The sequence below is a fragment of the Cyprinodon tularosa genome, unplaced genomic scaffold (genome assembly GCF_016077235.1).
Source record: "Cyprinodon tularosa strain WSP-4 unplaced genomic scaffold, ASM1607723v1 ctg1692, whole genome shotgun sequence".
Taxonomy (NCBI): Eukaryota; Metazoa; Chordata; class Actinopteri; order Cyprinodontiformes; family Cyprinodontidae; genus Cyprinodon; species Cyprinodon tularosa.
The window spans coordinates 28,194-40,682 of record NW_024038525.1 but is presented as its reverse complement, the minus strand read 5'-3'; the positions used below and the strand labels follow the sequence as shown (position 1 = coordinate 40,682).

At 47.6% G+C, this 12,489-nt stretch overlaps 1 protein-coding gene across 2 annotated transcripts in view; it reads right to left on the bottom strand.

The window, feature by feature from the left end:
• Window positions 1-12,489, bottom strand: part of LOC119780979 (gamma-aminobutyric acid type B receptor subunit 1-like) — a 49,190-nt gene that overhangs the window by 8,549 nt on the left and 28,152 nt on the right. For both annotated transcript variants that reach the window (XM_038281263.1, XM_038281262.1), the window contains 6 exons: window positions 12,277-12,378; window positions 11,963-12,028; window positions 11,690-11,881; window positions 7,757-8,002; window positions 6,994-7,057; window positions 6,362-6,439 (listed from right to left, as the gene is read on the bottom strand). In XM_038281263.1, the coding sequence (XP_038137191.1) occupies window positions 6,362-6,439; window positions 6,994-7,057; window positions 7,757-8,002; window positions 11,690-11,881; window positions 11,963-12,028; window positions 12,277-12,378 (748 nt within the window). The remainder of the gene's footprint in view (window positions 1-6,361; window positions 6,440-6,993; window positions 7,058-7,756; window positions 8,003-11,689; window positions 11,882-11,962; window positions 12,029-12,276; window positions 12,379-12,489) is intronic.

The following is a 12,489-nucleotide window of genomic DNA, read 5'->3' as shown; positions in this document are numbered from 1 at the left end:
GCTCAGTGTAGAGCCGGTTCTCCTCCACATCGAGAGGAGTCAGTTGAGGTGGCTCGGACATCTTCTTCGGATGCCCCCTGGACGCCTCCCTCGGGAGGTGTTCCAGGCATGTCCCACCGGGGGGAGGCCCAGGGGACGACCCAGGACACGCTGGAGAGACTATGTCTCTCGGCTGGCCTGGGAGCGCCTAGGGCTTCCCCCAACAGAGCTGGAGGGGGTGTCTGCGGAGAGGGAAGTCTGGGAGTCTCTGCTTAGCCTGCTGCCCCCGCGACCCGGTTCCGGATAAAGCGGGAGACGACGACGACGACGACGACTCAATGTTTCTACTGCATTTTGCAGCATTATTTAAACTGTTTTCTTTATAAACAGTAAAGTTTGTCTTTCTCCAACTGCAATATCAGTATGCTGTTATAAGCTGGATGCAATGAAATCGTTTTGTTTATATTTTGCATAAACGACGACAGGAAAGTTTGTCTAAGAACACTTTTCAAGGTGCATTGTGGGAGACATGTCTATGTCTCTGAAAGGGGGGGTCGTTAGAGGGAATAGTTGGCCTGCAATGCCCCATGGCTTTTATTAATATCATCTTCTTGACTCTCATCTAAAATGATTTAAGCACCATATTGATTGATTGATTGATTGATTGATTGATTGTTCAGATGCAGCTTTTTATTTCACTTTATGAGGAGAAACAATTCAAACAGTGAAAATCCTGTAAAATATTCATGATTCAACAAAAAATGAAATATAACAAACTTCATGTTAGCAGCTGCTGGTTTCAAACAGTCGCTAGTTTATCTGTTATTGATCTGTAATTATTATAAAGTGATGAACTGATGTCACTCTGAGCTACGGAAGCCCAAGGAGGACATTACTGGAAAAACAACCCAAAATGTTCCAGAAACTGAATCTTCATAGATCAGTTTTAGCTGTTAGTCACCAACAGCCTCTCACACCTTATTTATGCAGTTTTATTAGAATTATTTAGAATTTAACATTTTATATAGATTAATAATCAGGGACCCAGACATACATGAAAAGAGAGAAACTGTTGCATTTCTATGTTAGACTGCAGCATAGATGCAGCGTTTCCAGTTTAGAACTGATTATAATAATCATTTCCTTAGACGACAGATTTTACTTCGTGTTTCAGCTTCTAAGCTGCATGTTTCTGCGCTGCCGGTCCGTCTGTCAGCTTTACTGTCAGCTCAAAGATCAAAACAGGAGAATTTCTTTATTCCTGTTTGACATTAATTCAGATTGTTGGAAAACATCTTTAGTTTTATTTCCAGGCTGAATTAACATCTAAAGCTTCATCTATAACTGAGCTTTTTTTCTGTCGCTCTTTCATAGTGAAAGAAAGGGGGTGGAGCCAGCTGCTTACAGAGCCTGAACATTTCTAATGTTGTAGAGCAGCAGAGCGGCTCTATGCTAACATCTCTAGGCAGAGATCAGCGGTCAGCTAAACTTCCTGCATTATAAAAATATTTTCTTTTTATTTCTCATTTTCTTTATTGTCTTTAAACAATCTATAAATTGTTAAATAAAGGAGATTAACAGAATAAAATGAAACTTCAAACTTAGCCCAATGGCTGAGGGCCACCCTGTGGTCCCTGAGGGCCACCCTGTGGTCCCTGAGGGGGGTCTGTGTCAGCCTCTACGGGACCTAGCATACAGGCTAACCAGCAAAGCTGCACAGCTGAACTTTGACCTTTAATGTTTGCTGTATTTAAAGGGTGTCCTGCTGCTGGGTTTAGACATTTACCACCAGGGGTCAATTAATCATTCAACTGGCTTCAGGGGCCAAATGCTGAGAGGAGCTGGAGCTGAGCTGGAGCTGAGCTGAGCTGAAGCTGAAACTGAGCTGAGCTGAAGCTGAGCTGGAGCTGAGCTTAAGCTTTGTCCGTATCCGTCCCAGCTTCAGATCTGACATTCAGGCCAGTGATGTGGAATGACTGCAGTCCTCCTCGCTGCCATCTCCAGTCTAACTCAGCTGGATTATCTGCTGGCTCATCTGGACACTAGAACACTGAGGCTGACAGGTCAGCATCTTCCACTGAATCACTTCAAGCTTTTCATAACATCTTAACTCTGATGGATCCTAAAATCATCCTGGTCTAATTTTAGTTAATGTTTTGCTAATCATTTAGTCACCGTCTTTGGATCCAGTCACCTGTTCGCTTCAATGACCTAACATACGGTGACCATTGCAAGCATAAAAGCTGAAACTCAGTCTTGGCTAAAAAACGATTCTATGTATTCTATTTCTATATATAAAAGGTAATACCTACAACAAACGGCTGACATACAAGAGCAAGGAAGCAGAACTAGGCGTAGAAATCAATCTATGGGTTTCATTTGTTTCATTGTAATGAAAATGTTAAATAAAGAGAATAAAAAAACAAAAACACTTTGTCTTTCCTTAAGTTACAAATAAATATAGTTGGAAATATTAGCGACGACAAACAGACGGAAGAGTTTGATCATTAGAGCGGCTGTAGGACGGATGCTTCCTCACAGCAGAGCTAGCAGCGTCTGTTTGGACATGATGTCCATCTTCTAATGTCCTAATCATGATTTATCATCGAACAAAAAAACCACCGTCAAGGTTTTAATTCCATTTAATTCCAGGTTTGAGAACTAACAGCCTAGCTAGCGTTAAACTGTGTGTTTACCTCCAGAACTAAGGAACCAAATTTTATTTTTCAGACGCAACAGCTACCAGAGTTTCCCTATAGTGGGCCACTTAAGGGATTTTCTATTCTATTCTCTTTATTTTTCATTGCTGTGTCTCCTTTCCTGTTCATCTTCTATCAGTAGTTGCCAGCAAATACCTGGATGGTACCCAGCTAATGCCTGGATGGTACCCAGCTAATGCCTGGATGGTACCAAGCTAGTACCTGGATGGTACCCAGCTAATGCCTGGATGGTCCCCAGCTAATGCCGGGATGGTACCCAGCTAATGCCTGGATGGTACCCAGCTAATGCATGGACGGTACCAAGCTAATGCCTGGATGGTACCCAGCTAATGCATGGACGGTACCAAGCTAATGCCTGGATGGTACCAAGCTAGTACCTGGATGGTACCCAGCTAATGCCTGGATGGTACCCAGCTAATGCCTGGATGGTACCCAGCTAATGCCTGGATGGTACCCAGCTAATGCCTGGATGGTACCAAGCTAGTACCTGGATGGTACCCAGCTAATGCCTGGATGGTACCCAGCTAATGTCTGGATGGTACCCAGCTAATGCCGGGATGGTACCCAGCTAATACCTGGATGGTCCCCAGCTAATGCCGGGATGGTACCCAGCTAATGCCTGGATGGTACCCAGCTAATGCCTGGATGGTACCCAGCTAATGCCTGGATGGTCCCCAGCTAATGCCGGGATGGTACCCAGCTAATGCCTGGATGGTACCCAGCTAATGCATGGACGGTACCAAGCTAATGCCTGGATGGTACCCAGCTAATGCATGGACGGTACCAAGCTAATGCCTGGATGGTACCAAGCTAGTACCTGGATGGTACCCAGCTAATGCCTGGATGGTACCCAGCTAATGCCTGGATGGTACCCAGCTAATGCCTGGATGGTACCCAGCTAATGCCTGGATGGTACCAAGCTAGTACCTGGATGGTACCCAGCTAATGCCTGGATGGTACCCAGCTAATGTCTGGATGGTACCCAGCTAATGCCGGGATGGTACCCAGCTAATACCTGGATGGTACCCAGCTAATGCCTGGATGGTACCCAGCTAATGCCTGGATGGTCCCCAGCTAATGCCGGGATGGTACCAAGCTAGTACCTGGATGGTACCAAGCTAGTACCTGGATGGTACCCAGCTAATGCCGGGATGGTACCCAGCTAATGCCTGGATGGTACCCAGCTAATGCCTGGATGGTACCAAGCTAGTACCTGGATGGTACCCAGCTAATGCCTGGATGGTACCCAGCTAATGCCTGGATGGTACCCAGCTAATGCCTGGATGGTACCCAGCTAATACCTGGATGGTACCCAGCTAATGCCTGGATGGTACCCAGCTAATGCCTGGATGGTCCCCAGCTAATGCCGGGATGGTACCAAGCTAGTACCTGGATGGTACCCAGCTAATGCCGGGATGGTACCCAGCTAATGCCTGGATGGTACCCAGCTAATGCCTGGATGGTCCCCAGCTAATGCCGGGATGGTACCCAGCTAATGCCTGGATGGTACCCAGCTAATGCATGGACGGTACCAAGCTAATGCCTGGATGGTACCCAGCTAATACCTGGATGGTACCCAGCTAATGCCTGGATGGTACCCAGCTAATGCCTGGATGGTACCCAGCTAATGCCTGAATGGTACCCAGCTAATACCTGGACGGTACCAAGCTAATGCCTGGATGGTACCCAGCTAATACCTGGATGGTACCCAGCTAATGTCTGTATGCTACCAAGCTAATGCCTGGATGGTACCCAGCTAATGCCTGGATGGTACCCAGCTAATGCCTGAATGGTACCCAGCTAATGTCTGTATGCTACCAAGCTAATGCCTGGATGGTACCCAGCTAATGCCGGGATGGTACCCAGCTAATGCCTGGATGGTACCCAGCTAATGTCTGTATGCTACCAAGCTAATGCCTGGATGGTACCCAGCTAATACCTGGATGGTACCCAGCTAATGCCGGGATGGTACCCAGCTAATGCCTGGATGGTACCAAGCTAATGCCTGGATGGTACCCAGCTAATGCCTGGATGGTACCCAGCTAATGCCTGGATGGTACCCAGCTAATGCCTGGATGGTACCGACTAATGCCTGGATGGTACCCAGCTAATGCCAGGATGGTACCCAGCTAATGCCTGGATGGTACCCAGCTAATGCCTGGATGGTACCCAGCTAATGCCGGGATGGTACCCAGCTAATGCCTGGATGGTACCCAGCTAATGCCTGAATGGTACCCAGCTAATGCCTGGATGGTACCCAGCTAATGCCTGGATGGTACCCAGCTAATGCCTGGATGGTACCCAGCTAATGCCTGAATGGTACCCAGCTAATGCCTGGATGATACCCAGCTAATGCCTGAATGGTACCCAGCTAATGCCTGAATGGTACCCAGCTAATACCTGGATGGTACCCAGCTAATGCCTGGATGATCCTGGATGGTACCCAGCTAATGCCTGAATGGTACCCAGCTAATGCCTGGATGATACCCAGCTAATGCCTGAATGGTACCCAGCTAATGCCTGAATGGTACCCAGCTAATACCTGGATGGTACCCAGCTAATGCCTGGATGATACCGACTAATGTCTGGCTAATTCCTGGATAGTACCCAGCTAATGGACAGTAGAGGGCCGAGCACGGTGACACATGGCCACCCTGTAAGCCCCGCCCCTAAAAACCTGACACAGGCATCTTCTACCCCAGTTTGAATGCTAACGCTTCAGCCCGTCTCTAAAGTAGCTTCTGACACGTTCAGAACGTTCCTGATGTTTCTAACGATTAGAAGAAACTAGCAGAGATCATTACGCCCTGATGTGACAGGAAGAACGCTCCGGAAGCAGAGGGTTCTCAGTGAACGTCAGCCGCTCATTCAGCACCGATACCCTCCCCTGTCCTTGATGAAAGAATGGGGACAGGGTGTTGCCATGGAGACCCTGCTCTGAAACGGTTGCCACAGCGATTAGAGGAGAAGCTGAGCCGAACCGGTTGTTAGGGCGACCACTCAGAGAGTGAGAAAGTGCAGCGTGATGGGGGGGGGGGGGGTGTGATGAACCCACAGTGAAAGGATGGGGGGGTTAAATGGAGAACGAATTCGGAAACTTTGCCTTAAATTCACACATTATGCTGCAAATAAAGCCCTGAACGCGTCCAAAGGACTCACACCTTTATCTATAGATTTCTGTTTCAGATCAGGTGAGCGGGTCAGCAGCAGTTGCCATGGCGATCAGATGGTTGAGACAGACTGATATTCAGCCATTAAACACAGAGCTCTGACTTCCTGCTCTTAGTGCAGAAATAGAAGGTTTTCTGTGAGGAAACATCAAATGAAAAGCTGTGATGGATCAGTGAGCACAGCTGACTCTCTACGGCCCGCTGGACGGGAATGCTCGTTAGCCGCTAGTTCTGTTTAGCCAAAAAGTGAGAAATCAGAGTCAATTATTTTCTGGAGTCAAATTTGGTAAAAAGAAATAAAAAAACCAAAACTACTGCAGAGTTTCTGTTTCAAATGAAAAAGCAAATGAATGGAAACTGGCTGCTAATGTTGTAAAAACTGAACCCAGTGAGTAAAACATGCAGCGATTCCCAGAACGGGCCTTAAACCGGACCCTGACTGAGCAGAGATCCAAAGCGACCCTGGATGGAGATGGTTCTGCCGGGTCTTACCGATCCAAACGTCGTTGTTGAACCAGGAGAGGTTCCTCTGGGAGCTGTCATAGTAACCAATCTTCTTATAACTGCCTCCTGCAACATTCAAAGGAGCAAAACAGGAAGTAATTACAGAGCGGATCTGGGTAATTTCTGCTGTCAACATGTTTTCACAGCGCCGGGATTAGTGACGGCTCAGCCCACGAGGGGAGGAAAGATGAGACCAACAGCTGAAGGGAGAAAAGGAGCATGAGGAGGAACGGAGGGAGGAGGGAGGAGGACGGAGAGGAGCTGCCCAGGAATACTGATGAGCTCCTGGTTGATTCCAGTCACAGCGTCTCACTGAGGATGTCAGATTAGCTCAACGCGGCGGGAGGAAACGGGAGACGTTAGGGAGAAAGGGGCAGGATTAAATATCTTCATCCAGGAGGTGAGAACGGGGGGGGGGGGGGGGGATAATCCCAGCCTTATCTGGGTCTGGGAGACTCATTAAGTCACTGCTGACTAACAGGAAGGCATTTCCAGAAACCGCTTAAACGGGAAAGCTTTGGCCCAATTAAAGGAAGCCTGAAGTCATGATGCGGCGGCGGCGGCGGCATTAAGTCTGATGCTGGAAGGCTGCGGGGACGATGCAGAGGGGCCGTGCTTACCTTGCAGTTGTTCAATGAGGGTCATTGCCATCCTGGAACCCTGGGCGTCAAACACCACGTGACCCTGAGGAGGAAACATCCAGGTTAGATCAAAAGACTGACGGTCAGCGGCGGCGGCGCGTTACATCAGCTCCAGCCAGGCCACGCCTCCACGCTCTGAGGAGTCCTGCTGGGTTTGCTTCAGCTGGGAGGCGCTGATCAGACCTGTGATCAGGCTCACAGCCTGGGAACCGATAGCAGGAAGATAAATCTATGCTGCTGGAATGAAGACGGTGAGCTGAAGGTCTAATCTGATCCTGACTTTAAACGAGAAGATGGCTGCTGATCGCTGCAGGCGGCGGCGGCCTGGATGTTCTACCTCATTACCGTCTAGATCAGGTCACTCAGAGCTCTGACATGTTGGTCATCCTGCATCATCCATCTAGAAATTAGTAAAAACTCTTAAATTAAGTGCATTTTATTTAAAAAGGCTAATTAACGGATCTGCCAGTGGAATGAGGATATTTACTCTTAAAATAAGATAATTAGATAATAAACAGTAAGACAATGCAATTGTTTTTTGTATTTTAAATGTAAATTGTCTTGTTTCATTTAAAAAGCGTCTCACTTTCCTCCTTCATTCAAGAAAAAATGCATTTATTTTAACAAAAAAAGACTTAAGATTTTAATGTTTTGCAGGTTAGAGACGGACGGCTCTGACAGGAAGACGGATTAAAGCTTTAAAGCAGAAGATCAGAGGAGAACCGGGATCTCTGCGACTCACCGACACCCCCTCAAAGGAGCTGGTGTTCAGCGCTCTGTAGATCTCTGAGGTGATGTCATGGTTGTTGTAGTTGAAGTCCTCCAGCCGCCGGCCCCTGGCCTTCAGGGGGGCCACGGTCTTGTTAAGGGCCAGCGCCAGGGCCCACACTGCGTCGAAGGCCAGAGGGGCCTCCTGGAACCCACCCGTCTCCTCTGGGTTCTTCCCCCCGAGCCGCGACATCAAGGCACCCAGAAACTCCTGCGAAGTCTGACAGGAAGGGAAGCAGCAGGAGTCAAAGCGTTTCTGAGGAATCAGGCTAAGATCCATCAGCTGAACTCGCCGCCACGCGTCGCTGCCTCTGCTCCACAGAAAGCAACAGTTTAAATCTATGTATCTCCATTATAGCATGCTAAGCTAGCTCCCACAGTGATCTCCCGCTGACGTCACCATGGAGACGGCTTTAACCTGCTGTTCATCAGAGAGCTGCTTATATTAGTGTTAAAGTTAGTGATACTGGCCTGGTGGTTAGAGCACTTCCATCCCCACAGACTGCCCCTCTGGGTCCCTGAGCAAGACCCTTAACCCCACCCTGCTCCCTGGGCGCCGCACAATGGCAGCCCACTGCTCCCCAAGGGGAGGGGTTAAACACAGAGAGGGAATTTCTCCAGTGAGATCAATAAAGGGATTTCCATTTACACTGAATAAGCCTGATTGATTCCTAACGATCCAGAACCAGCTGCAGGATTTTAATGCTAAATGACATGAAATCAATATGGCGTCAGACACAGAGGAAGGACAGCAGAGCTGACCTCACAGCCTGTTTTTATTCCCCATCCAAACGCCTGCTGTGCCAGCTAAGCTAACTGCAGGCCAACCCGTGGGGGACAGGGAAGGTGACCGTGGAGCCACTCAGTTTCCTTTCTCTCAATGTTTTTACCGAAGGTCATTAGAATTCAGCATCAGTGCCTCCATCTGACTGCTGCAGTTTGGGCCTTTCATCTTTATTATTGTTGTTGACCTGTGGAGCCAGCAGGGGGCAGCATTTCAGGGACAACTCCCTGGTCTGGTTTCATTGGGTCTGGATTCATTGGTTCTGATCTCATTGGGTCTAGTTTCATTGGGTCTAGTTTATTGGGTCTGGTCTCATTGGGTCTGGCTTCATTGGTTCTAGTTTCATTGGGTCTGGATTCATTGGTTCTGGTTTCATTGGTTCTGGTTTCATTGGGTCTAGTTTCATTGGGTCTAGTTTATTGGGTCTGGTCTCATTGGGTCTGGTTTCATTGGGTCTGGTTTCATTGGTTCTAGTGTCATTGGGTCTTGATTCATTGGTTCTGGTTTCATTGGGTCTGGATTCATTGGTTCTGGTTTCATTGGGTCTAGTTTCATTGGGTCTAGTTTATTGGGTCTGGTCTCATTGGGTCTGGTTTCATTGGGTCTGGTTTCATTGGTTCTAGTTTCATTGGGTCTGGCTTCATTGGTTCTGGTTTCATTGGGTCTGGATTCATTGGTTCTGGTTTCATTGGTTCTGGCTTCATTGGGTCTGGTCTCATTGGTTCTGGCTTCATTGGTTCTGGCTTCATTGGGTCTGGTCTCATTGGTTCTGGCTTCATTGGTTCTGGCTTCATTGGGTCTAGTTTATTGGGTCTGGTCTCATTGGGTCTGGCTTCATTGGTTCTAGTTTCATTGGGTCTGGATTCATTGGTTCTGGTTTCATTGGTTCTGGTTTCATTGGGTCTAGTTTCATTGGGTCTAGTTTATTGGGTCTGGTCTCATTGGGTCTGGTTTCATTGGGTCTGGTTTCATTGGTTCTAGTTTCATTGGGTCTTGATTCATTGGTTCTGGTTTCATTGGGTCTGGATTCATTGGTTCTGGTTTCATTGGGTCTAGTTTCATTGGGTCTAGTTTATTGGGTCTGGTCTCATTGGGTCTGGTTTCATTGGGTCTGGTTTCATTGGTTCTAGTTTCATTGGGTCTGGCTTCATTGGTTCTGGTTTCATTGGGTCTGGATTCATTGGTTCTGGTTTCATTGGTTCTGGCTTCATTGGGTCTGGTCTCATTGGTTCTGGCTTCATTGGTTCTGGCTTCATTGGGTCTGGTCTCATTGGTTCTGGCTTCATTGGTTCTGGCTTCATTGGGTCTAGTTTCATTGGGTCTAGTTTATTGGGTCTGGTCTCATTGGGTCTGGCTTCATTGGTTCTGGTTTCATTGGGTCTGGATTCATTGGTTCTGGTTTCATTGGTTCTGGCTTCATTGGGTCTGGTCTCATTGGTTCTGGCTTCATTGGTTCTGGTTTCATTGGGTCTAGTTTCATTGGGTCTAGTTTATTGGGTCTGGCTTCATTGGGTCTGGCTTCATTGGTTCTGGTTTCATATGGTCTGGTTTCATTGGTTCTAGTTTCATTGGGTCTGGATTCAATGGTTCTGGTTTCATTGGGTCTGGTTTCATTTGGGTCTGATTTCATTTGGGTCTGGATTCATTGGTTCTGGTTTCATTGGGTCTAGTTTCATTGGGTCTAGTTTATTGGGTCTGGTCTCATTGGGTCTGGCTTCATTGGTTCTAGTTTCATTGGGTCTGGATTCATTGGTTCTGGTTTCATTGGGTCTAGTTTCATTGGGTCTAGTTTATTGGGTCTGGTCTCATTGGGTCTGGCTTCATTGGTTCTAGTTTCATTGGGTCTGGATTCATTGGTTCTGGTTTCATTGGGTCTAGTTTCATTGGGTCTAGTTTATTGGGTCTGGTCTCATTGGGTCTGGTCTCATTGGGTCTGGTCTCATTGGGTCTGGTTTCATTGGGTCTGGTTTCATTGGGTCTGGTTTCATTGGGTCTGGATTCATTGGTTCTGGTTTCATTGGGTCTGGATTCATTGGTTCTGGTTTCATTGGGTCTGGTCTCATTGGGTCTGGCTTCATTGGTTCTAGTTTCATTGGGTCTGGATTCATTGGTTCTGGTTTCATTTGGGTCTGGTTTCATTTGGGTCTGGATTCATTGGTTCTGGTTTCATTGGGTCTAGTTTCATTGGGTCTAGTTTATTGGGTCTGGTCTCATTGGGTCTGGCTTCATTGGTTCTGGTTTCATTGGGTCTGGATTCATTGGTTCTGGTTTCATTGGTTCTGGCTTCATTGGGTCTGGTCTCAGTGGCTCTGGCTTCATTGGTTCTGGTTTCATTGGTTCTGGTCTCATTGGGTCTGGTTTCATTGGGTCTAGTTTCAGTGGGTCTGGTCTCATTGGTTCTGGTTTCATTGGTTCTGGTTCTGGTCTAATTTGCAGCCACAGTCGGTTGCTAAGCCTACTGAGACCTCCATGGTCCCCTTGGATCCTGTTTATACAGATATTCACTGAAAACTGGATTTTTTCCTGTTTCTGTTCACACATGATGAGATTAAAATGAAATGTATGTTGGCATGGCAACAACAGAAAAAGGAAAGGAGTGAAATTCGGTGCTATGCTACATGGTGTTGGTTTGAACCCTGGTTTTCATGAGTCACAGAAACTAGAAACCTTTACTGCTGTTAAAAACCCCCGCTGAGTAAACTGGGTCTAAACATGAAGCCCTCATCATCATCCTCCACCTCTTTGCTTCACAGCTGTCAGCACGCTGTGGTTTGCTTGGACAGACGTCATATTAAGACATCTTCTCCTTCAGCCCATCAAGCAGTCCCACCGGTTCACCTTCAACCTGCTGCTAACGGAGATAAATCATTCTTTGACCAGAGCTTCGTGTTTAAGGTTTATTTCTGATTTCTTTGGTTAAGAAGCTTCCAGGTGGAAGTTGGTTTCATTTTTGGAGCTGGAAATGTTTTGCTCCATGTTCTTTAAATGAATCTAGCTGATAATTTCCCTCATCTTTTCCAGTAAATGCCAGAGGGAGGGAGTGTGCGGTAGGTTGAATAATCTGGGCAGACTGGATTATTCTCACTGTGAACCGAACATTAGAAAGAAAGGCGGAGCTCTCACCATGTTGGAGACGCCGCGAACAGTCTCAGGATTCAACATAACGATCTCGGTGGTCACGTGTCCCTCCACGGCCTCCGTCATGTTCTCCACCGTGCAGTTGATGGCAGGGTCTTTGATCTTGAACCAGTTGTCGGCGTACCAGCCAATCAGGAACCAGACATATTTCTTCCCGTAGAGCTTCTCTTTGAACACCTGCAGCAGGAAGGAGGAGAGGATTGACTCCCATCTCAGCTCGGTGCAGCAGCTCTGGATCCTGCAGGTCTATATACAGACCTCACAGAACACCTTCCTGGCTTCTGTTTCATAAAAGAGCCCCACAATGATCCTGGCATCCTGGCGCTGCATGAAACCAGCAGAAAGCATCGCTTAGTGACATCAGCAGAGACAATCTGACTTCACAATATCACCGTTTGATGTGACAGCACAATGCGCCAAAGTCCCGCTGCTTGACAGGATGGCACAGACTGCTGTTCCATCATTAGCAGGTGAATTCATTTCCTGCGTTAAATGGCCTCCATGCTAATGGCGTGGCGTGCAGCTGTGAGGCGGGGGAGGAAGGAGACGGCCTGAATTCTTAATCAAAGCACCTTCAGGTTCTTGACAGCGACAGCCGGGTCGGTGAGGAAGCTTTGACGAACGCTGATCTCTATGCCCGCCTCCTTCACCCTCTGCTCCAGATCATCCAGAGTCTGGAAGATCAAAGGGAAGGACAGATGGGGGGGAGGGGGGGGGGTTAGAGAGGCAGAAAAACAGAGACACGTTGAAAGACAACAAGTCCAACAGTAAAAAACTAGACTGAC